The following is a 27,115-nucleotide window of genomic DNA, read 5'->3' on the forward strand; positions in this document are numbered from 1 at the left end:
AAATAGATATGTAATATTTAAGAACATATAGCTCAAATGATAGTGTAATGTATATTAATAATATAGTATAAATGCATTGTATATATTTATATAAATATAAATTATTGTTATTGTTATTATTATATAAATCTTTTTTAGATGTTCAGACTGCCACTGCCCTCTTTCCTTATACTATCTTATGCTTAATTTATCATTTTTCCATGTATATTTACATAGGTGTTATCTGCCCTCAATAAAACTTAAGCTCCATAAAAGCCAAGACAATCAAAGGCATATCACTAGGCACAATGCAGAAATTTAATAAATATGTGTTGATCCATTGATAAATGAATTAAATATCGATTTTAATATAATTGTTAATAGAGCTCTGTTTGTGCATTATAATAATCAAACTTTTACATGTAAGTAACAAAATATGTGAGGGGTAGAATGATGTAGGAGATAAAAAGCTAGCCTGACAATCAGAGGACAATGAATAATGCCTGAGTACAAATTCTGCCTCTATCACAATCTAGATGTGCAACCCTAGGAAAGTCACCTAACCTTTCAGGATACAAGGCAATTCTCTGGCACCATAAATTGATGTTTTTGATCTTTTCTGGTAGAGATTTTCCCAAGAAAGTAACCATGAGAATTCTCTAAGTCCTGGGGGAAAAACACTCACAAAAACCCCAACTAATAAATTATTTTAAATTCTATACATATCTTTTCTTAGACATTTTTCTTATTTTTAAGTTCATTTGATTAATTAATTTAGAAATTTTTTCCCATGGTTATGAGATTCATGTTCTTTCCCTCCCTTCCTCCCACTCCCCTCCCATAGCAAATAAGCAATTCCACTGGGTTTTACCTGTATCATTGATCAAGACCTATTTCCATATTATTAATATTTGCACTAGGGTGATCCTTTAGAGTCTTCGTTTTAATTTTAAAAGACTTTTCAGAATTTTTAGATTAATTTTCAGTTTTTGATTGCTTTAGAACAAAAAAAAGCATAATATATAATTTTACAAATCAGATCTGGTAAATATCTAAAATTCCATCCTAAGAATATGGACAGTTGGAGCTATATTATCAGCTTCTTAATATAGTAAAAGGGCATGCTCCTTCTCCCTACTTTTTTCTTTCAATAGGATTTTCTTAGGCTTTCCTTTAGAGACTTAATATTGCACTTTCCACCATTAAGATGCAGTGCATACCTTTAATAACCTTGGTTGCAAATTAACTTATAGCTCCAAGAGCTATGGTCTGGTAGGAAGAAAATAGAAATGAGTTCATCCTACTCTCATAGTTAACTTGTTTTGTGGAAAGTGAGAGAATTGAACTAAGTAGGAGATGAGATGTGGGAATATTTGCATTTTATTGACAACTTCAAATAAATGAATATCCAACAAATGAATGGAATCATTTAAGTCAAATAAGCAAAGATGAGGAATCCAAAAGCAAATCCAGAGGAGACAGTGAATAGAATCATAAAAAAAATAAGGAAGAGTTTATTTTTAATGGAGATTTTTTATAATTAAAAAAGAAAGGAATTATTTAAAACTTATTTCACTCAATACTCACTTTCAATAATGACAAAATATTAATGTGTTTTGATATGGGGTTTAAAAGATTTAATCTTAAATGGATCCCACACCTCATAACTGTGAAGGCTCTCTCTGGCTTTACAGATCACATCATGGTTGATCTCTGCCTTATCATCTCATGTGAATCTTGTCCAAATCCTGTACAAATAATTTCATAAATCCTTCATAGATTTTTTAAAACATTCAGGAGTCCTATTTTTTGTGAATATCAGTGTAACACTTTCCTTTCCATCCTTCTCAGCCTACTTTTCTAAACATATATTTCCTGGCTTTTATACCATTTCTTCTGCAAAGGTCATTATTGGCAAAGTGTTATAATCTACTTATATCCATCATCAAGTTAAAATGTTTTAAAACACATGAAAATGTAAGCTATTATTGTTATCGTTATTTTTCTCATTCTCATCCCCTATTCAGTAGAGATCAGAAACAGCCCTAAAACTAATTGTTATACTTCTAATGCTCGACAAACTGTTGTACAGTTGAATAATTATGATTGCTTTTTTTCCTATTGAATAAAAGGGTTGGGATGTAAGCTCATCTTCTCAACATTAGTTGAAAATATCTTCAGCACAATTCCAATAGTCAGTCATTTACCATTATTGTTTACTATGTTCTAGACACTGTGCTAAGAAATGAGGTACAACAAAAGACAAAAAACCTCCATGCTTCCTTCCCCAAAGGACTGTTTATGCTACTGGGAGCAGACAGGATAAAAAATGATGTGTGTCTCATCCTGTTCCCACATGGCTTTGATTTTTTTTTCCTGTTAAGATCCTATATATTGAGAGCTTTTTATTTTATTTGGTCTGGAGATTTTGAGTATTCAGTGTTATTTTTATTACTATCATTATTTTATTACTCACATTCTTTTCAACTTTTTTAAGGCATTAATTTAGAAAGTTTTCTAATAGGTCATTACCTTGCTATCAATCTTTCAATTTTTATGTTCCATGGAGTATCACACAATTGAATAAAATGACCACTTTGTAAAGTCATTGTGATATAATTTCATCTTCTATAGACTCACTAAAATATTTTAGGAGATTGTAGTATATATGATAATGAGGTTGATATATTTATAGACCATCCTAGTGCCAAATGATTTATCTCTTCTGCTAACCTCTATTTGAAATCCTTCCATTCCATATCAAATTGTGATTAGGAGTATTTAGTATGATTACATCTATTAAAATAGTCTTTAATGTTTGGAGAGGTAATAAGTCTGGGTGATTGTAGTAAACAATTTCATCTGTCATGATGTTCCAATTCTGGTATAGTTTATTTATTTAATTCTCAAGGATATTTTGAAGCTATATTAACAGAGGCTCTCATCTGTTAGATTAGTTTGTATGATTCTAGTCACAAAGATACCATTTCATAAGTGCAAACTACTTGAAAACTATATTAGTATATTACATAGATTTTGCCACATTTTCTATAATCTTCATTGATCAATAATTCTGGGCTAGTGAAAGATAGACCTTTAATAGTCCTTAGAGTTAATGACTTGATCTTGTTGCTATCATAAACTCCTCCATTTCTATAAACAAATTTCATCTCCATATATTGCCTTCTGTATAATCCTTGTTTATGATTCTTTGAAGATCATGGTGGCACACATTAAAATGACATTTATATTATAGCAGAGTTTATTACATCATTCTAATAAAGGTTGTTGCTTTGATTTAGGACCTGAAGGTGCTCTTTTCGAGCACTCAGTAGAAACACCACTTGTGAGAGCAGATCCATTTCAAGACCTCAGGTAAGAATATCATCCTAAAAATAAGCATACCTTCCAAACTATGCACATGTTCACAGATGCTCCAAAAATGATTTAGTAGCTATTAATGACTTTGTATTATTCTTATTGTCTATCTTTCTAGTTTTGCTATTGTAGTCAATTGAAATTCAGCAGAGGTCAAATAATTTGCAGGGAGGGAGGGAGGGAGGGAGGGAGAGAGGAAGGAAGGAAGGAAGGAAGGAAGGAAGGAAGGAAGGAAGGAAAGGAAGGAAGGAAGGAAAGGAAGGAAGGAAGGAAGGAAGGAAGGAAGGAAGGAAGGAAGGAAGGAAGGAAGGAAGGAAGGAAGGAAGGAAGGAAGGAAGGAAGGAAGGAAGGAAGGAAAGAGGGATGGAAGGAAAGAGGGATGGAAGGAAGGACAGACTGTGGGAGGTAGAGAGGGAGAGGGAAGAGGGAAGAAGGGAGGAAGAAAGGAAAGGAAAGAAGGAAGAGGAGAGAGGAAGGGAGAGAGGGAGGGAGACATGAGCTGGAAGTCTATCAAGAGTTTTTATTCTGCAGTGCAAATGCCAGAAAGCAGAAAAAGGGAATGTTTGGAATTATATTGGTCACATATTATGATATGTTCTTAGATAAAATTCAAGAAACAGGTATCTCTAGATATGAAATTTCCAGTTAGTAAAAGGCTGTTTTATAGCTAAGTCCTTACATCAATGGAGAATCAAGCTAATTCTAGATCCTGTGAAGATTTGCTTTATCTATCAGTGTCCATTTTAAACTGACAGTTTGCTTCAACAACTATCCACATAATCATTCATTTCCCAAAATTATTTATTTAATTTCAAGCTTTTCCATTTTATACAAAAAAAACTTAAGTTCTCCCTGATCATTCTAATATAATTTCATTTCTTCATCGAAGATTGTAGGAGTTCACATAGCACATTACTTGGGACTTGAACTCAGAAAGACCTGAAATTCAAATACTATATTTGGCACTAGCTGTATCACCAAGAACAAGTCACTTGACCTTTAGGTTATAAAACTGGCAATTATAGACATGTCTTGCGAAAGAGTTCCATTGGCAAAAGAATCACAGTCCCTTGCTATACAGGGATGTCAGGGCATATTGCAAGACTTAAATGAATTTTTAGCTTCTGAAATTGATACATAGAAGAAAATATAATACATTTGGGGGTAGCATTCATTTCATTTATAATGATTATATCAATTAATTGCTTTCACCATAAACTTCAATACTTCAAAAGATCTATTACTTAAATGAAGTGGCATCCCCCCATCTATGCAGATCATAGCCCCTTGGTAGATGAATCTTCTCCTAGGGCCAAAACTATTGAATACCTGATGATAAGCTCTCCACATTTATCTGGGCTGGCCTTAGCACACAGTCCATCACTGGGTACATACTGGAAATCATTTTGGTTTGCATGACTATGGCCCTTAAGAACTCAAGATCACCTCTACACAGCAATGAGATTTCATAAGTGCACTATAATGGAAGGTCACTTTTTCCTAAGTAAATAAAATAGCTACAAATAATAGTAAAAATAAGGAGTTAGAAAATTTCTTTCTCTTTCCTGGATATAATCTGAGGAAAGGCTTCAAGCAAATAAAAATTATTTGTCTTTCACAGCTGAAGAACATTCACAATACAGAAATAAATTGTGTATATAATGAATATATTAGAATCAAATTCAATGTCACAGAATTGTTTTAGGTAGATTATTTAAAACTCTTGAGGGAAGTAATTTCACACTGCTGGAGTATAAATACGACACAATACCAAAAGAACACCAACATGTTAAAGCCACTTTGGGACCATAACAAGATACAAGTAGTGGGGAGAGAAATCAAGTTACGTTGTTGAAATCTCTGTTTTAAGTGCCTTTCAATGCTTAAAAATACATCACTCTTTTATATAAAAGTTATTTTTGTTGTGTCATTGAGAGCATGGCATATTCTAGCTCAAGAAACACTAAAAATCACAGTGAAGTTTCTGATTTTTTGCTGAGGATGTATTTAATGAATATGTTGATTGCTTTTCTAAGCAAGTTTCTAACTCACTAAGAAAACAGCTATTGATCTTCATGCTAACTGAAGATGTTCAATAGAAATTTTAAGTCAGATTTTAGGCGTTAAATTTCCATTCATATTACTTTTCACATGTGTTAAGTGAAAGTCTCTTATTTTTCACAAAAATTCTTATTGTTCTTCACATTAAGAATGTGCCGATAAATATACAAACTATTTTCTGAGTATAATAAACTTTCTACTATTAGACTAATTCTTTTTTGTAAATGAATGGTCCAGGCCAAATTCTAAAGCACTAAGAACTTTAAATTAATTTCTGTATTGCTAAAAGTCTTAGTTCATAAGAGAAATGAATTTATAGCATAATAGTTAAGTAATGAAGCCTGATGTGATCATTTCTGTGTCTATTTGATCAAGACCGTGAAAGTAGATAAATGACATAAAAACCTGTCCCAAAATGAAATAGCATCATTTATCTTACCAATTTATGTGGAAAAAGAGAATGCTATCATTTATTTGAGGCGTATATATGAAAAGTAGTTTTCCCTCTATTGTTTCTCTCTATTATTAAATTCAAATTGATCGTCTAGAACCATTGGAATTAGAGTTAAATGGAACTTTGGAGATCATCTTGCCATGATGATTGAGTGATTGAAGAGAGTGCTGTGGGCCTAGAATACTTGAATTTCAGCAAGATTTTTGGCGAATTTCCACTTATGGCAAAAATATGAGCAAAGAAAACAGGGCAATGGAGTAGATTTCTGATCAATGGGGATACTTACAATGGAGATATTCACTTACCTTCAGGAATTTGGTAAAGGGATTTCTGTTTGGCAATGAGTCAGACTAGATAAGCTCTGAAGTCCTGTCCACCTCCTTGAAATGACCAGCCTAATGCAGCTAAAAAGTTGGAACTGGGAGATGAGCTCAGGTCCTCCAATTTCAAAACCAGCAAATAACCTCTCCATGCCACAACATAAGGTAAACGCTACCTTATGTTAAGAACATAAAGAATGTTATGAGCAAATGTGGCACAGTGTACCCACACCCATGAAGCCAAAAGCATATATCAGTGACTCCCTCACTCTGGAACTGATTGTAACAAAGCACTGACTGATGCAGGGATGAGCAAATCCCTGACTAAAGGTCTTCTCTACTTTAGATAGTTTTGTCTCTACTCTTCTTTCCCTCTAGGAAATCTCCTCCTCCTCCTGCTTCAGACAGTTGCTGTTTGACCTGAGGCAATTCCCATAACCACACAGGAGCCTTAGTTTCCTTTTCTAAAAAAATGAGGATAGTAGTAGCACCTACCTTAGAGAATTATTATAAGGACTGAATAAAATAATGTTCAAAAAATTTCAAACATTAAAGCACTATGTAAATGCTATTTGTTGTTAATGAATATTTTTACCTAAAAGTATCATCCACCCAGGAATAAGGCAGCTGGTTTCTATTCATCACCAACACTGGCATTCTGTATTGGTTTTGTTCATACATTTTAAGTCATGTCCAACTTTTCATGACACTATTTGAGTGTGTTGTGTTTTGGGTTTTTTGGGCAGAGATCTTGGAGTGGTTTTCCATTCCTTTTTCCAGTCCATTTTATAGATGAAGATCTGAGGGAGACAGAATTAATCAACTTCGGCAACTTGCCCAGAGTCAGATAGCTAGTAAGTGTTTGAGACTAGATTTGAATTCAGGAAGATCAGTCTTCTTGACCATAAACCTGGCTTTCTGTCTAGTACACTGCATTGTTGCCTATTCTGATGATGATATGCATATTTCCTGTGGGAAAAATCATCCCAGGTTAAAGACTGAGTGACAATGATGCAATGTCTCAAATCTGCATGTTCTTTTGAGGTACTAAACGCAGAAGTACCAATCATAGCCATTCAAATGGAGGATAGGGAGTCTTTATAAGCCCATGCATATTGGATATATGGAATCATTTATTTAGATTAATTCTGCCACAATAAATATAAATCCAGGCTAAATAATTTTCTTAGATTTGTTTAAGTAGATTTTGTGAGCATAAATCGCCATAGGTTAGAATGAATCATTTTTATTGCTGCCAAGCTCTAAGCAATAATGATAGAATAGACAGCATTTATAATCTAAGTTCAAAGAGAAGGGAGAATGTGACCTTAGATTTTAGTTGGGTTTTTTTTAAATAGTAATCAAATTGTTAACTATAATAACGCCCAGAGCTTTTATTCTTTCAAAATATTATTATATTGCATTATCCTTAAAAAGTTGTACAGTTAAGATATCTGAGAAAACTCTAAAATTCATTCACACAATTATTGTTGGTTTTCAAATCACAAGATTTTAATGACGAAAATCTATAACTTATACTTTTGCAGTTTTCCTGCATATGTTGTCCTTGGGAGTGAGGCTTTTGGTATCGTGTGTTGTTTCTTTGATGGAGTTCAATCTCCTAAGTCCTCCTGGTGAATTCTTATCACTGGCCCAGAAGACAAATGTTCTCCATAGCCATTCTAAGCAAGAAGTGGCATCATACATTCTCTCCAGAAAGTTTCTTCATGAATCATTTCTGTGACCCTGGGTATCAGTCAAACATCTCTCTCTCTCATCTGGGCACCTAGAGGTGGGGAAACCTAGATATCAAATCGTAACTGAAAAGTCTTCCTTTATCTGGTGTCGACTTGACTATTTGGACATAGTAATGACTGTTCTATTTTATCTTCCTGAAATTCTATTTCTGCCCTGGCAATTAGCAGATCTCATCAACGAGGTCTGTATGAAACTCGGTTCCAATTTCATAGCTAGGCTTTCAAATATAATTGAGGCTCAGAAGGAATTGGGTTCAAGGAACTTGTAAGAGAGTTTCTCCAAGGATACCTCTTTTGTTCTTTCATATATCTTGAATAAGAATAATTATAATCCATTTTTGTGAAAAATAGGGGATTTTATTCTTCTTACTCTTTTTTTGCCAGTTTTTGGTGGCAAAACAATCTAACTCCTAATTAGTAATGAGTTTTATCTTTTACTAAGCTATTTTTACAAATACCTTTAATAACATTCTCTCATAGCATTATTAGCTTTTTCTCTACCATTTTAAAATGATAAGGAAATTCTGGCTCACAAATGTAGTATGATCTATCTATTGATCCTTTTCATTTCTTTTGTCTTCATTCTTTCCCCTTAAGATTTCTAAATTTCACACAAATGAGAAGTCTTAGCAGCTCTTTCCTCTGGAAAGGTATCATGATATTCTTCATTTGATTTTTTTCCCATTGATATGAGAAGTTTTTCATAGCAAAAAATGGAGATCAATCAATTATAGTTCCATTTTGGAAGACAGAAAGTACTGATCACTATGGTGGAAATGGAAAATAACATAGATCCACCATGAACATGGCACTTCTCTCCCCTCTTGGCTATTCCTACTATTATTCCTACTATTAATGATGAAATGACTATTGTCTTATCATGAGTACACTTTACATTCATTAAGAGCAAGTAAATAAAGCTGGAACTCACTGCAGCTTATAAATGTGGCTTACTTTCCTCTCACTGCTGCACCTGATATCTTATATACAGTTAATCTGTCCCTTACCTTTAGGGTTTCATTCTACTTGGACATTTCAGAAACCAAGCCAAATTAAGCCATGGATCTGCATTTTTTGTTGACTTAATCTAGTGTATCTTTCAATATGGTAGAATATTTTTATTTGTATATTTCTCACACTAAAAATGAATTTCATAATAGCATTTTCAAAATTGTGTTCCAGGGAATCATGTGGTTCTACTCAATATGGATAGGTAAGAGTTAGGTGGGCAAATTTTGATACAAGTGATAATTAACCTGAAGATGGAAGGAGGAAGGAAGCTTTCCTTTTCCTTAAGTCTGAGGAAAAGGATAAAGAAGAGTATACAGCATATGGTAGTATATAAAATAAGGGTGGGCTATTCTGGATGCTTTATTGAAGCATGAGGAACAGGAAGGACTGTGCAGAAGTAATGAGAGAATGGAATCATGAATTGCAGGTGGGACAAAAGCCTAGCTCTAAGTCAAAGTCACAACTATAGGCAGACTTTGGAAAGGTAAACTGGGACAGGAGATCATATGCAATGAGGACAGAAACAAAATCTGACATGTGTCCAGTGTTAAGCCCTTCAAAAAACCTAGTCCAGGAGATTTCCAAGTTCCCTAGTGGGATCTTAACAGTTACTGTAATTACACTTGCAAGTTCCTCTTGCCAGAAAGCTATGCAGTTATGTAGAGGAAAAATTTTGGACTGAAGGTGAGAACCTAGGTTCATATCCTGCTATTGCCATGTACTAAATATTCGACCTCAGATGAGTCACAAAAATCATATGGTCAGTTGGCCTAAGTGATCTCTATTATCTCTTCTAGGTTAGGATTCTATGACTTCTTGGAGCCATAGGAGCTCAGTGCTATTCTGGGGGTACAACAAAAATACTTAGTCCATGTGGCATTTTTTTAATCATGAAAATGAATTTAATTTTCTCTGCTTTGTCTGAAAATGTCCTTGATCCCTCTCTGTCCCAGATATATTCTATAACCCAAAGTCAAAAGTTTTATGGAAACAAATTAGAAAATTTAGAAAACTCTTGAGGATAATATGCTAACTCTTAAAAGATAGGCATATTTTTTGCCATTTGCTGAGACATACATTCATGGGATGTTAAAGCAGGAAAGAGAACATCTCTAGCCCAAACCCTTAATTTTATAAATAAGGAAACCAAGCAGCTTACCCCAGGTCACAAGAGCAGAATTTTAGAAATGGGAAGGACCTTAGTGGCTATGTGGTTCAAACTCTACAATATGTCTAGAAAGTGATCATCTAAACTTTACTTGAAAAATCCAATTAGAGGAGATATGGGGAAATGTGGACACTAACACACTGTTGGTGGAGTTGTGTGAACTGATTCAAATATTTTGAAGAGCAATTTGGAATTATACCGAGAGAATATAAAATTTTTTATATTTTTATGTTTATATATGTTTATATATATGTTTATGTATATATATATATATATGTTTATATATTTATGTTTATAACCTTGGAACCAGCAATACCATTGCTGGGCCTGATACCCAAGGACATCAGGGAAAAATGAAAAGAATCCATATGTTCCAAAATAGTTATACTAAACAAACTGTGGTATATGATTGTGATGGAATACTATTACACCATAAGAAATGATGAGTAGGCTATTTTTTTCTTAACTTGGAAAGAACTAACCAGGATAATGAACAGTGAAATGACTAGAACCAAGGGAACATTATACACAGCTACAGACTTAATACTTGATGATGAAATTGTGAATATTGCTTTAAGAAAATGAAATAAGTAATGGAAACATGAGACTTAATTTATATATGCAGATCTTTCTCCCAGAAGATGCTTTTTATGATGGGAGAGAGGAAGGAAGGACTAAATCATTTGAAAATTAATTCTATTAATAAAAAAATAACAAGTGATGAAGAGCCCACTAGCTAGGTGGCACAGTAAATAGAGTGCCAGTTCAATTCTTGCCTCAGATACTTACTAGCTGTGTGACCCCGAAAAAGTCATTTAATCCCCATTTGCCTCAGTTCTTCATCTGTAAAATGAGTTGGAGAAGAAAAAATGGCAAACCATTCCAGTATCTCTACCAAGAAAACTCCAAATGAGGTCACAAAGAGTTAGTCACAACTGATATGACTGAATAACAACAATGCAGCCTCTGAAGGCAACCCATTCTACATTTATATAGCTCAAACTAAGTATGTCATTAGCAAGACCAGGACCAGAATCATTATCTTCTAACTAAATCAATGAGCCTTTATTCATACCTACTCTATAGCAAGGATTATGTCATTCAATAGTGAAACAGAGACAGAAATGTAACAGTCCTTGTAGGGCTCCTGAAGACTTATATAATGGAAAGGTCAATAAGGATGTATTGATGTCCAAATCTTTATTGCTATTGGGTACCTTTGGGGAAAGTATGTCCCTTTTTCTTTCTCAGACATCCTGATTAACTTCAAATGTCTACCATTGGATTATATCACTTAGACTGAAAGGAAAAACAAAATTGTAATTACCACTTTGTTCCTCTCATTTACACTTAACATGTTTCATTTTATAAAATACCTATTTGTGTATATGCTATACCTCTTTATTAAGTTTAAGGTTCCATGCGAACAAGAGATTTGTCTTATTCATCTGCCTATCCTTCAAGGCCAAGAGAAAAGGAGCCTCTGAACAAAGGAAGTACTTAATAAATATTTACTGAATCAAATTTTATTCAATCGAAGCACGATCCCATAGAAATGCATTAAAGGAAAGGGCAGATGAGCACTATTCCTTCCAGAAGCATGATCCACCATTCTGCTAGACACTGTTCCACTTCATACTCTGATAGCCCTTAAATTCATATAAATTATTCTTGCCTATCCTTTAGTGGGGAAAAAAAAGTTTCCTTCTTCTTTGAAAATGTGCATGACCTGTTTAAATCCATGGGGAATTTAAAGCCATCTTCTAGACTTTAGTAAGACAGTGGGGCACAGTAAGAATGCTAATGGACCCTAAACTTTAGAAAGGAGCGAAGTGTCACTGTAATATAGTAAAAATTTATGGCATACTATGTTGCATTATGGGATAATTAAAGTCATTTGGAAGAGATGACTATGCTTGAAACATCTGTGACATGCCAGATTCAATCATATTCAGTGAGGACTCAGTCTTTTCTTAATTACCTTAGAGTCAGTGCATTATAAAACTGAGGTCATCACTAAAGCCTCCATTTAAGGAGTTTTACTTATCATTTTCCATCACAATTGTCAATCTTAGAGTTGAAAGTTCCTTTTTGATTCTATCTAGTCCCTTATCTGAAGTGTTTAGTCTTTTCTGTGCTTAAGTGACTTTAGAAAAAAAGAAGGATATCAAAAGGAATTGTGATAGGGGAAAAATAACAAATATTGAAAGTTCCTATTAGCTGAAAAAAAGGTCTGAGGATTTTAAATCCACTTCTAAAAGTAAATGTAAAGATTAATATGCATCCCTCTGTTTCATACCCTTGATGTAATCAATCAAAAGATTTGAGGTGAGCTTTTATTAAATGCTTAGAGAATATTTTCTAGCTGAAGAATTTGACACATCAAAGATGGATGGATCCCCCCTTCATTGTGGCCATGTTGTCTCATTCCCTGTAATGGTGTCTGAATGTTCAAATTGAACTAAGTGACGGCATTAGCATCATTTTAAGGGCAGACTTGGAGCATTGCTGGAGTTAAGAAAAACAAACCAAGTTATAAGTAACTGTGCCATTTGCCCATCTGCCTGAATTGTTGTAGCTACAGAGTTCGGGTTCAAGTAGAAGAGAGATTGTAAACTGCACTAAGTGAAAAATAAATACGTCCAACTTGAGATGTGGTTATGCAAGTTATTTTGGGTTAATTGAATACCTCACTTGTTAATCGTGTATTTATAGCCATTTATTTTATCTGGGAAACAGGTCAGTGTGAAAGTTAATTTCTCCCTGTGGCATTCTGTGGAAATAAACTTTAGTAATTTGGGAACTGCACTATGTGCCTGGAACATCAGAAAAACACTGCACAGGCATTAAAACGGGCAATGAGTTGTATCAGGGAGCATTTTCCACAAGGACATTTGAAGATCACATGGAAACTTTAAAAAATAAAAAAACAAAAAACAGAAACCTAAATGTACTACTTGATTTGTGTGTCAAAGAATCCAAGCCAAAGATACAGGATGGAGTCACAATGTAGAAAATATATTCTTAAATACTTCCTTGACTGTGATTTCATCCTTGTGGCTACTCCCTTCATCCACAAGGCTTACTCAGCAGGTTGTCTTCATGAGGCAGCTAGATGGGTGTGATGGGCAGAATGCCAGGTCTGAAATCTGAAAGACCCAAGTTCAAATCCAGCCTCATTCACTTACTCTCTGGATCACTTAACCTGGGAAAGTGACTTAACTCCTGTTTAAAACCTCTCAGTTTCCTCATTTGTAAAATGGAGATATTAATAGCACCTACCTTGCAGGGCCATTGTGAGGATCAAATGAGTTAATAATTGTAGAGCAAGGACCACAATACCTGACATGTGGTAAGTGCTACATAAAGGTGATTAATTAATATTATTACTCCCTTCACCCACACAGATTACTTAGTGGAACATCTTCATGGGGCAATTAGATGGCACAGTGAATAATGGAGTGTTATGTCTGGAATCAGGAAAAACTGAGTTCAAATCCAGCTTCAAACACATAGTAGCTATTTCAATGTTAAGCAATTCATTTAAATGCCATTTGCCTTAGTTACCTCATCTATAAAATGAGGATAATAATAGTACATACCTTCCAAAGCTGTTGTGAGGATTGTTATTAGTAGTAATAAAAATAGTAGTAAAGACAAAAATAAATATAAATAATAAATATAAATAAATATAAATAATGATATATGGTTAATATATAATTATAAATAATGCATAATAAATATGATTGTGTTCATATATAATATAGAATATGTTGAATAAATTAAAAGTAATAAATAATAATAAAAGGAAATAGTAAAAATAATTTGACAAGACTTAATCTTTCTAAAGTTGGGTGTCCTGGTCCATACATTCCATCACCAAGGCCATCTTGGTAGGGTAAGGTCCCTGGCTCACCCCTTTGCTACACTGGAGGATCTGAGTAATTCTTTCATTCTACTCTATGGGCATGATCAGTATATATATAAGTTGATTGTAATCCAAGTCATAGATTCTTAGGATCTATAGAGAAGATTTCAGAGACCATCTAGTCCATTACCTACCTCTGAAGTATGAGTCCTTCCACCATATATCCCTTACAAGTAATAATCTAGCCTCTGCTGAAAGACTCTCTATAATGAGGAATTTCCTTGCCATCTCTACACCAGGCCATCTGCTCTCTTGACATTCTTGTCCTCTTTCTCAACCTTCAGCTTTGCCCCTGGATCTGTCAGTTCTGATAGATAAACTTTGGCCTTATTTTGCCAAGTCATGGTGCATTCCCACCCCATCCCCTTCTAATGCCCCTTCATATTTTATCTTCCCCCATTAGAATATTAGTTTCTGGAAGGCAGGGAAGATCCTGCTGACTTATATCTCTAGCACTTAACCATATACATAATAAATGCTTAATAAATAGTTTTAGTATCCATCTCTTTATCTACCAGTCTGTCTACCATGAAATAGATTATGGTATTTGAAGACAGCTCTAATTGTTGAAAACTGAAATCTTCTTCCATGTAACTTCCACCTAATTTTTCCCTCTGGATCCAAACAAATTTCTCCTCTCAGTGGCAATTCTTCCTTCAGTGAAGTATCATGTTCATGTCCCATTGTCCCTTCCCACAAGCTAAATATCCCAGTTTCTGCAGCTGATTTTCATACTTTATGTATTCAAGTTGTTTTTTTATTGTTCAAGTCATTTTCTTCACAAATAATTCAGTTTGTTGGTGTAACTTAAAATGAACTATTCATAACTGAATTCTAAATATGGTCTTAATGTGGCATATTATGAGGGAACTCTCACCTTTGTTGTTTTGCACCATATATTTTTAATTATTGTAGTCCAATGATTGCTTTTTTTGGTTGCCATATCACTGTTTACTAATTGATCTTACAGTTCAAAGCCCTTTGCACATAACCTATTATTTAGACACATTTCCCCCATCATGTGCTGATAAATTTGGTTCTTTAAACCTAAATACGTGATCTTATATTTGTCTCTACAGACTCAGCTGACCATACCAGACAGTTTTGGATCTTGATTCCATTATCTAAAATTTTAGTTGTGCCCCCTACCACTATTTCCTTTGAATATATGAGGAGTGATAATGAATCACTTAAAACAAATATTTATTGGGAAAGAGAAAGTACAATCAAACTCTGAAATTAGATTTGCTCTCATGCTATATGTGTTGATTCCTTATTCACATCTAAGACATGCAGCTAGAATAAATGTTTATCCATATTTGTAATTACCATGATTCAACAACCATAACAATAAGAAATAGATGGTGGTTTTTGTTTAGGTCTGTGATGACAAGGTGCTATCTGAAATAATTATTCTAAATTTGGAAGAAAAGGCAGCAAATATTAAAAGATAAGATTGTACCTAGGCATAGGAAAAGTAAATGATAAGAGGAATCAGTGATAACCAACATGTATAAACAGCTCAGTGATGTCCTTGACATGCCTCTGAGGTTTCACACAGAAAAGAGAGATAATATTAGAAAATGACTTTGAACACCGACTTGTTAAAAGTCCCACTACTTCTAAGAGACAGTTTATTCCAAGCCTCACTAAAGTATGGAGACCAAAACAATCCAACTAATATTTGAAATTGATGCAGTTCCCGAGAATTCTAACTACTATTGTCTTACCAAATAGATAAGAGGAAGAGGTCTAACCAAAATTTGAGGTCAGAAGGTCGATAACACGTATTCAATTAAGTATCCACAACCATCCCCAAGATGTACTAATTTTTAGAATAGGAAAGTATTTATAAGCATAATGTACATCTTCCCATATACACAGCTTGCTTTACATACTTTCTGACATTTATTCTAAATATGGTATCATTCCAAAGGTCTGGATGAAATGTGACATAAACAATGTCACATAACCTAGAACATAAAGATTAGTCTGATAGTCCTTTAAACATTTTGTTACTTTAATTTTGTGGGAGTGATACAACAACTTTCAAGTATCTCTACAATCTACCTATTATTGTCCATATTAAAATTTGTTTCTATCAAATATTTTTCTAAAATGAAATCTTCTGTTAGGCAAAGATTTCATTATAATGGTCAGGAAAGAACACAGTTTCCAAATTAATCATTTCAGATATGACTATGGTGACTTGGCCTTATAGTACTAAATCCAACTGCTGACCAACTTAGCTTCCTTTGAATCTCAAATAAATCACATTTTCTGGAAGCCCTCCCCAAAGTGTCTTAATTCTAGTGCCTCTCCTTTGTCGATTATTACCTATTTTTACTGTGTAGAGCTTGATTTGTTTGTATTAATTTCTCATTTCCCCCATTAGATTGTATATTCCTTGAGATCAGAAACTGTCTTTTGCCTCTTTTTGTATCAGCAATACTTAGTACTGTACTTGGCAAATAGTAAGTACTTAATCATTTTTACTGATTAATTGATTGAAAAGAAAAGTATAAAATAATGGGAAATGAAAATACTACAGAGTTAATTAAAACATTGGAAGATTTAGCATTTGAAATAGTTCCATGGCATATTAAGTTAGCATCCTGGATTCAGAATATAGCAATCAGTGTTCAGATTTCCCTGGGGCTCTCTGAGGTTGCCTTCATTAGAAGTCTTATGGAGGAAATAACCAGTTGTCTTGAAGTTTTGGGTGGATATATGTCAAGGACTGTTTGGAGTAGATGGCTTCTGAGGATTCCATGCCTGACATTCTACAATTCTGTGATATAAATGTGGATGATCTAAAATTTGCTCTTGAATCTAAATTATACTGAAGCATTCTTTAGAGTCAATTCATGTTATTTTTTAACTTTAAATTTTATTGATGTGCTTTATTTTTGCATTACAAACATTTACAGATCACACCCACTTTGTGAGAGATCTCTTGTAACAAGGTAAAATGATTAAGTTGCAATTAACTAAAATTAATAATGCAATGATCTCATCTGAAAGAGTATGCAACATTTCATATTTGCAGCAATTCCCTCATACCTCTCTATTAAAAATAATAACACAAACATCATGGAGCAAAAGTAGGGGATAAAACATTATTTTCCAGTTTCCAGGAAAATTTGCCAAAAAGCAACTTCCCTGGGAGACATTTAGGGAAAAATATCACATTGTGAATAATTTTACACATGAATGTATATGTTTATAAGTATGCATATATGTACATATATGTTAATATAATTTTGGATGTTCTAAATGTGATATAATATACAACTGGTATATCATTGCATATTTTATATGTTTATATATATAATATATAACTTAAACAAATCATTATTGATAATTTCATTATACTTTAACAAGGCAACATATTGAAGCTAACAAGGCACATAGCTTACAGGTTTTCCTTGCATAGAAAAAAAGAGTTGGTGGAGTGCTTTCATCATGTGCACAAAGATACAAGAAACATTATTTCCTAAGTTGCTTGGCCATCACACCTCATGCTAAGATGAATACAGAAGCAAAGCCATCATGAAGATAACTGCAGCTCACACACTAATATCTGTTTAGAGATTGAAAAGGCAGAGAAATCCTATAAAGACTTTGATAAGATATTCCAAATCAAAATATATTTTTATATTTGGTAACTTCAGTGCAAAGGTGTGCATGATCAAGAATGATAAAAAATAATATTGGAAAATGTGATTTAGAATAAAGAAAAGTACTAAAAGATTTGTTGACGTCTAAGAAGCACAACTACTATATACCGTTAAATATGTTCTTTAAGAAAAGAGTTAGTCAAACCACTCTGGATAGTTTGGGATGATTCTAAAAAAAAATGTAATGAAAATGGCCATACTCTTTAACTCAGAAAACTCCATATGTAAATATACAAAGGAGGCTAAAGATGGAAGAAAGGTACTGTTTATATTCATGGCAAGAATTTTCTGTTAAGAATGGGAAACAAAACAGGCGCTCATTGACTAAGGAATGACTAAACAAATTGTATATGTGAATTTTTTGGAATATTAATGAACCATAAGAAACAATGAATTTGAATTTAGAAAAACATGAAAAGTTTTACATGAACTGATTTAAGGTGAAATTGGGAAAGTCAGAAAGGCAATATACAGAACTACAACAATACAAATAGACAAACAATAAAACAATACTTAATTTTGTATGACAGAAGTTAATATTGTATAATTATAATGACCAAGGTTGGCCCAAAAGAGGAATTTTAAAAATGCACCTCCTTCTCTTCAATCAGTGTGGGGGATGGGGTATAAATAGAGAATATTGTGAATACTGTCATGTATGGTCAGGGTTTCAGTTGCATGTGCTACACTATTTTTTCCTCTTTCTTTTATCATTTTTAGGGAAAGAGGAGAGATATATTTGGAAATGTCTGTGATTTTATTTAGAAAGACAAGAAAGATTTTTTAAAAGAAGAGAGTTTGAAGGCACTATATATTCTTAACACCAAGCAACATGGCAAAAATAAAATGACTATTTTAACAAACAGGAAAAATCTGGTTTACAATTGTGCAACTCATTTTCAAAAATGTTGGAGTCATATATATACATACATATTTTATATAATATATAGATAATATATGTGTATGTAGATTAGTGAAAACTAGAGCAAAGGTCAAACATAGTAACAAAATATCAGAAAAGATAAAGATGAAAAGAAATAATTGTGCACTATGTCTCCAACTTTAATCTATTCATACATGTGATCAATGCCAAAAAAAGAGTAATAAGGAGAGGAAAAAAATATTGACTCTGATCACAACCATTCCCTTCCAAAATTTCATGGATATAATACAGTTGCCACAATGGCCAAAGAGCCCCAAATTTGCTTCAACCAGGAAACATTTCGTCATGAACCTCCTTGCCAACTATAGAGATATGATATGGCAGCCAAAGGCAACACCATTTTGGAATATACAAATTTTGAAAAATGTTAGAGTAGGAATAAGATGAAAAATTGTAGGCAGAATCACTTCACAAAACTGCAAAGAGTAGAAAAGATGAGAAATGCATCTACCAAAAGCTTGAAAGATTACTATAAGAGCACTTATAGATGAAACTGGAAGGGGAAAAAAAAAACAGGCAACGAATATTTATTAAGTACCTATGATGTACCAGGCATTGTGCTGGGTACTGGAAACAGTGGAATATAGTTCCCAGCATTTATATAATTCTTTAGTTTCATTATCAATGGTAGTAGATTCCCATTTAGATTCAAAAACCTCAGAATCTAATGCTTTATGTGAGAAATTGAAGGTAGCACCTTAAAAATAAAGTCATAATAGATAGTGGGATCAGACTAAGTATGCACAACTTTCTGTCTTGGAGAGGACACAATTATGACAGCATTGTGAGAGAGGGGACCAATTTTCAAAGTCTCTGAAATTAAGGAAAATTGAAATTAGAAAAAAATCATGAATATATTGCCAGTCACAAAAGGTAATTTGGGTATATCAGTACCAATCCATATACTTACCTTCTCCTCTCTGCAAATGTTTATAAGAATGATCAATATTATTATCAGAGTTTCTTCATGCAAGTATAAGGAGGGAATAGATAGCCTTTTACAAATAAATTTCTGTAGTTAATCCCATCTTTATAGTCATTCAGGTGACTGAAAGCTTTAGAGAATAAATACATGACTTTGCTGAATTTCATAGGATATCAGGGATGACAGATTTAGAACTGAAAGGGACCTTAGAAGTTATCAAATTCAATCCCTGATTTCATGAATGTGGAAACTGATGCCTTCATCCTTATCTCATTCTACTCTGATTTGGTCAGGTTTAGTTTTTATTTCTTTTTTTTTCTTTTTCTCTCTTTACTGAACATGGGATTTCATTGATTTGAGGGACTACCAATGTGGAAGCTGCCTCTACCAGTTCAGAGAGGCACTTGCTCTCCCACTCATGGCCTTAGAAAGTTGTCTTATGTATTGAAAAGATAAATTACTTGCCCTGATGAAGTCACACAGGAGAGATGTAACAGAGGTCGTGTTTTGTTCTACATATTTCTTACTTCATGCTTAGCCCCCCAATGTATTATTTTTTCATAAATCACACTTATTCATACACCTCATGGTTTCTTTTTAGGCTGTAACCTCCTTGAGAGGAGCTAAATCATTCTTTCACCTTTATGTCACAGTCTTATACATAATATTTAATCAATATTTGAATTAAATCTAATTGATTCAGGAGGAACTAGGAAACCATCCAGTTTTCCTACTCTAGAACTATAGAATGTGAGACCTGAAAAGGACCTTAGAGATCATTTTTGTTTTCATTTCTAGAAATCAAACTTTTAAGAGGAACATTGATAAAGTATAGTCTTCAGACTAATGAAGAGATCTGAAAAAAAATATTTAGAATGAAGAACAACTAAAGAGACTAGGAATCAAGATCCTGGAGATAGGAACAATGAGAGAAGACATGATAGCTGGCTTCATATCTTTTAGGGATTGCAGTGTAAGTTGTTCTGTGCCATACCATGAAGTCAAAACACGTCAACAAGCATTTATTAAGCCAGGCAATTGCTAAGTGATGAGAATACAAATACAAGCAAAAAGAAAAACATTCCCTGTCCTCAAGGAGCTTACACCTTTGAGCAGATTTTACAAAGAAGCAGATTTTGCTTCTATATAAGGTGATTTTTAATAAATAAAGCAACTTATTATTATTATTAATATTAATTGTAAAGGGGGTGATAAATGACCTCACACATAGTTCTATAAAAACAGAAACTGGATGTCTATCCATCAAGGATGTAAAAAGAATTCATTGCCACATAGCAGTGTGAAGAGAATGGTTTCCAATCTCTCTTCTAATTGTAAAATTGTATCATTTTATTAACCATAGTTTAATATTACCTTGCACATTCTCAAATCTAATTAGCTTTTTCTAGCTCATCCTACATTTTTATTTTATACACAATTGTCTCTCAGAGTTTACCCAGAAATACATAACTTTAAAACAATTTGGTTATGAAAAGTGCTTTCCTCTCACAACTATTAAGCTAAGCTTTTCTAGGAAGTCTTTTGACGAGCACAAATTTCCTTCCTTGGCAAGGAGTTTTCCAAATATTAAGCCCCATTATTCTTTTTTATAATAAACTCTTATCTTCTGACAAAGAATCAATACTATTTATTGTTTGCAAGGCAGAAAGGTGATAAAGGCTAGACAATTGGGTTTAAATTATGAAATAGAAGAAGTAAACTGACTGGAAACTGTTACTTGTTGAAATAGAGAGGTAAACTGAGGGGAAACTGTTTCCTCTTGCAATGACTGTTGTTCTCTGACTTATAACTAGAGAGGGCTGCTAAGGAAACCTGAAGCTGCTTATTTATAATGGATGCTAGGAATGAGAAATGCTGAGGGATGCCACACAGGGATGCTGATACACCGAGGAGCTGCCTACAAGGGAATGCCCTGGGGTCTGCCCTGGGGTTTTGCCTACTGATCCCTACTGATGGCTGATGGATCAATCTATTTCCTAACCTCCTTCCTCCCTCACCCTCTCCCTTAACCAACCCTCTCCACCCAGTTCTTAGCCTTTGGCTCCTTCCCTTCCCACTTGAGTAAACTATAAAGATATTCTTTTCCTTTCCTTTTCAAGTCAAGGGGTTTATTGGGATAACAGGATGGGAAACTGAGGTAAGAGGGATGAGAATTTCCCTAAACTACGGGAATAATTTTAGGAAGGTTTGAGGAAGTATTCCAGTCACAAACTGTGACTCTGAGACAGGAAGATGGAGGACAATAGCAGTTCAAAATCTTCTTTCTTCTTCAAAATTCAGCCTGGCTTGTCTCCTTTCTCAACTTCAACTGTCCAAAGCCAGAGACAAAATCCAAAAACCAAGTCAGCCCCACCATGGTCTTTTCAGCCAGGTTTCTCCTTCTTGTCAATTTCAATTGTCCAAAGCCAAAGAAACCCCCCAAACCAAGTCCGCCCCACCAGGGTCTTTCAGCCAACTTTTTAACCTCCAGGGAGAGAATGAGTGACTCCAAGCCCCTCTCCCTGTCAGCTCAAACTGCCAACTCCTGGGAACATTCAATTGAAACCCTGGTTCTTGCATCTTGGTTTAAAAGTCCTGCAAAACCTCTCTCTCTTCATGTCTCTATCACGATTACTTGTCCAGGTCACATGGCTATGAAATGTCTGAGGCTAGATTTTAATTCTATCAACTGAGCCATGCATCTGTCCTAAGTCCCATTGCTCTTGTTCCTAGTTTCTCCCTCTCTCCCTATTAAACTGCGAGCTCCTTGAAAGCAGGGACTATTGTGTTTTTTTTTAATTTTTATTCGTATCCCTAGCACCAAACACAATGACTAGCACATAGTAGGAGTTTAATAAATATTTGTTGACTGATTGAGAATGGCATGTGATGATTCCATGGCTACTCCATGGATAACTTTTCTCCCTCTATTGTTCTTTGTTCTCAATCTTCCATTTAGGGAAAGCACCTCTATGTTTGGGAAACTTTTAAAAGGGGGGACAGGGAAATCTTTTATTGACTTTATACTGCTCAGAAGAAGGTAACTTCTATTAGCTAGGTGGCTCAGTGGATTGAGAGCCAGAACCAGAGATGGGAGGTCCTGGATTCAAATTTGGTCTAAGACACTTCTAGCTATGTGACCCTGGACAAGTCATTTAACTCCCATTGCCTATCCCTTATTACTCTTCTGCCTTAGAAGCAATACACAGTATTGATTCTAAAATGGAAGGTAAGAGTTTTCAATAAAGAGTTTTAGCTGATACCTATATGTTGTAGATAATAGCTGAATATTAATTGAAATTTCTAGTAAATGATTCTCTTCACAACTTTCTCGGCATCCCCTGAAAACTTTCATGACCTTTCTTTTCAAGAAAAAGCCTCAGTTCTAAAGGCGAACTCCTTATTTGCCACAAAATATATTTTAGACAAGATTATTTTGTCAACTGAGACTTTAAGAAGTTATTTAAAGAGAAATTTAAAGTGATTTCATCACATTGGCATCTACCAAAATAAGTTCAGTCTTCAAGGGTTTAGCAACGTTTTATTCCTTGATCTTCTCCCCTTCTGTTTTACTATAACCTCATTAGCTAGATTTCAGTAATGTTAAAAATGTTAGAAATTGGGGAGGACTGAATACATGTGATATTATGTGGCACCTTAACTCTGCTATAAATATTGAATTATAATAATTATATGCTGCCACTGGTGAAAGGCACAGGTGTAAAATATTTCATATAGCATGAACAGTTTGTGACTTTGCTTTGCATTTGCTTAAATACCAAGTCCATTGTCTCTAACTACTAAATGTAAAGACGATGATGCAGCTGTTACATTTAATCCCCAAGGAGTTATGATTGATGGACAAACACTTAAAGACAAGACCACCTATATGTACTTTCTGGTAATTACAACAGAGGGTCAGAGAGACAGCTGGAGTTACAGAGCACTCTCTCTTCCCTAATACACTGAAAGTCACATCACCCCAATGGGCAAGGATTCATCAAGGCAGGGAACAGATGGGCAAACAGATGTGTATAAATTCACGGCTAAATATTGATCAGCAGCAGACATATATGCCTAGGATTTCAAGAGTTTCTGGGGCAGATTATAGTCAGTCTTTAAGGGTCTAGTACTACCCGTTTTACAGATATTTTTACAGATGAGGAAACAGACATAGAAAGGATCTTGCCCTAAGAGTGTATGCATAGTAAAGAACAATGTTGAGATCCAAACCCATGTCTCTAGACTTCATGTTCAGTTTCCTTTCCATTATATCATGTTTTCCCTTTGTTGTGGAACTGAAACAGTTCTGATACTCAAAGAAGGATATTTTTTATAAAGTTAAGATACCTCTGATTCTCCACAGAATTCTAAATTTAGATAGGATTTCAACTAAACTCTCTTACAGAAATTAGGTATTCAGTTCATCAAGAATTAATTATGGGGCAGCAGTAGCACAGTAGATAGCATGCTGGGTTTAGAGTTGGGAGAATCTGGGTTCATATATTTCCTAACTGTGTGACCTTAGGCAAGTCACTCAAACCCAGTTGCCTAGCCCTTGCTCTTTTGCCTTAGAGTTGTTATAAGAATGAATGTAAGAGTTTACTAGAAAAAGAGAGAATTAAGTATTTATGTGGTTCTTAAATACATAGAGAAAACAAAATGAAGAGCACGAAAGATTATAGAATTCAACTGTTCAAGTCCTGGCTCTGAAATTCCACACTCTGGGTCCTTAGGCAAATCACTTAACTTCTTTAAGACTTAGTTTTCTCATATATTAAAAGGGATATTGATACTTGCAATACTGCATTTCACAAGATTATTGTAGGGAAGTTGCTTTGTAAATCAAATGTGCAATTTAAATGTGTTATTCGTATGAATATAATGTTAATTATATTTGCAAAGAATATATATTCCATAATGTGTTTCTCAATTTGGCACAGAAAGATTGAATAATCTAATGAAATCACAGAGAGCACAGAAATAATTGTCAGCATGCTAAAGGGTTTTACATTATTTGTAAATAATCTATAATTTTTGATGCACATACATTTCATTAATTCACCATTTGTGTACATTGTGAAGCACACTGCCCCTAGAGCCCTTCAAAATGCTCAATATTACATTTGCATTTTCTAATGAAAATGGCATAATTATGATTATAAAAGGTTTTTTCATCCTATTTTTCACATCTATAATTACAAGGATGTTTTAAATGCTCACAAAAAGGTGTGGAACTAATCTAATAGAAATAGAATAAAGGATAAGAATAGGGATTCATTACCTTTAGACTTAAGACTACTTTCCTGGACTTCATCATCTCTAGAAATGCATTATTCTGCGAGCTGAAATTAACATATGAGACTTTCTAGGTCAAATGAGCAACAAGATGAAGACCAAATGTTTACTCTGATTCCTATAACCACTCAGAACCTTCCAAAACAGAATTTTTTTTTGCACCAAATATTATGGTCAGAACCTGGAGCACCTTGCTTGCATACAAGTGAATCAATACTAACTGTGTGAATTACAAAAAGGAAGGAGAGCAGGGGGATCTGGAGACATAAAATGAGGAGTGGGGTCAAATCAAGGGCTATCAATTGGGGGAAGGTGAGCTCTGTCATTTCAAAAAGAGAAGAATCTAGGGACTTCCGGGTAATCATGGCTACAATCTAGACGCCACACACTTCCTCTCCCCGGCACCGAATGAAACAGACTACATCAAAGGAGCATAAAAATCACCTTTGGAGTAACAGAAGGACACCCCAGTACTCCCCAGTACTCCACAGAGGCGAAGGTACATGGGGTTTGAACATTTCCACACTATAATAAGAAGGAGGAAAAGCTTGCACAGAAACGTGAACTGAGCCGCCCTTCCACCCCCAACCTCCCCCACCAAACCAGAGTGAGCTACCTGAGCGCTCACTGGGACAGCGAATGAGTGGGGAACGTCTCTGTCTGGGGGGGGGGGGGACTCCAGGGTCCTTGGGATCTGGGGACTGCCAGGAAAAAACGTCTCAGGGCGGTTTCACTGGAGAATCCGGCACTGATTACGGGGGTCAGCGGAGCTGTACTTGGGGCGGCAGTGCTGAACATCTCCACAGAGCTAAACAGCAGGGGCGGACCACGTGCTGATTATCTGGGCGGAGCTGAACACCTGGGCACTGTGGCTGTGATCAGGGACCCAGTGCTCTAAGAAACCTCGGAGGCTGGGAAGAACTAGTCTGAAGCAACCTAAATTCACAGAAAAACCGCCCATATAACCCAGACCCCAGGCCAAAAAGGAAAGGGGAATAAAACCACCAAAGGGATGGCTCACATGGCCCAAAATCAAGCCTCCAGGAAGAAAGGGGAAAAAGTGACTATTGAAAACTTTTATGGTGGAAGTACCCAAGGAAAAGAGGAGAATGAGGAGGAAATCCAAAAAAATTCAGAACACGCCTCCCAAAATGGAAACTATCAACAAGCTCTAGAAGATCTCGAACTGGAACTTATCCAAAAGATGGAAACCTGGAAAGAAAAATGGGAGAAAGAGATCAGCAGTCTGACAGATAAGACTGCTCAATTGGAAAAAGAGCTCGAAGCATCCAATAGAAGGGCAGACAAAGATGAAAAGCAAAACCAGTCCCTAATGACCAGAATCAAGCAACTCGAAGAAAGCGAGATCATAAAACAGCAAGAATCAATAAAGCAAACCCAAAAAATTAATGAATTAGAAGAAAACATAAAATATCTCACTGAGAAGGTCACCGATCTCGAAAACTGAGGGAGAAGAGACAACCTCCGAATTATCGGTATCCCAGAAAAACCAGAGATAATAAACTCGATATTATTCTACAGGAGATTATGAAAGAGAATTGCCCACACGTTCTGGAACAAGGGGGCAAAATAGAAATAGAAAGGGTTCATAGAACACCTTCTATACTAAATCCCCAAAAGACAACCCCTAGGAATGTAATTGCCAAATTCAAGAGCTTCCAAGAAAAGGAGAAAATCCTACAAGAAGCCAAGAAGAGGAGCTTCAGATATAAGGGGGCTCCCATAAGGATCACACACGACTTAGCGGCTAACACACTAAGAGACCGCAAAGCATGGAACACAATATTTAGAAAGGCAAGAGAGCTGGGTCTCCAACCAAGAATCAACTACCCAGCAAAACTGACTATATACTTCTAGGGGAAAGTATGGGCATTCAACAAAATAGAAGATTTCCAAGCATTTGCTAAGAAAAGACCAGAGCTCTGTGGACAGTTCGATATCCAAGCACAGAAAGCAAGAGAAACATGAAAAGGTAAATATGAAAGAAAGGGAAAAGGAGATAAATCTTATCTTTTTCTTTAAGTCAAACTCTCTTCTATAAGGACTACATTTACATCAAATTATATATATTAATATGTGGGGAAAATGTTTTGTGTAACTCTCAAAAATTGTAGCATCATAAGAGTAGTTAGAAGAAACATGCATAGGGAAAGATTGGGGCATTAAGAAGATTTGGGGAAAGTGGGGGCAAA

The 27,115-nt window shown here is 34.8% G+C and overlaps 1 protein-coding gene and 1 long non-coding RNA gene across 7 annotated transcripts in view; one reads left to right on the forward strand and one right to left on the reverse strand.

Moving 5' to 3' along the window:
* Window positions 1-27,115, forward strand: part of SGCG (sarcoglycan gamma) — a 341,738-nt gene that overhangs the window by 270,848 nt on the left and 43,775 nt on the right. For all 6 annotated transcript variants that reach the window (XM_056794687.1, XM_056794689.1, XM_007495215.3 and 3 more), the window contains one exon: window positions 3,282-3,354. In XM_056794687.1, coding sequence (XP_056650665.1) covers window positions 3,282-3,354 — 73 coding nt within the window. The remainder of the gene's footprint in view (window positions 1-3,281; window positions 3,355-27,115) is intronic.
* On the reverse strand, window positions 7,677-11,602 carry LOC130453806 (uncharacterized). The gene is made up of 2 exons (XR_008911376.1): window positions 10,918-11,602; window positions 7,677-7,978 (listed from the first exon to the last, which is right to left on the reverse strand). It is a non-coding gene; the product is annotated as an uncharacterized LOC130453806 (long non-coding RNA).

Source organism: Monodelphis domestica, chromosome 4 (genome assembly GCF_027887165.1).
Source record: "Monodelphis domestica isolate mMonDom1 chromosome 4, mMonDom1.pri, whole genome shotgun sequence".
NCBI lineage: Eukaryota > Metazoa > Chordata > Mammalia > Didelphimorphia > Didelphidae > Monodelphis > Monodelphis domestica.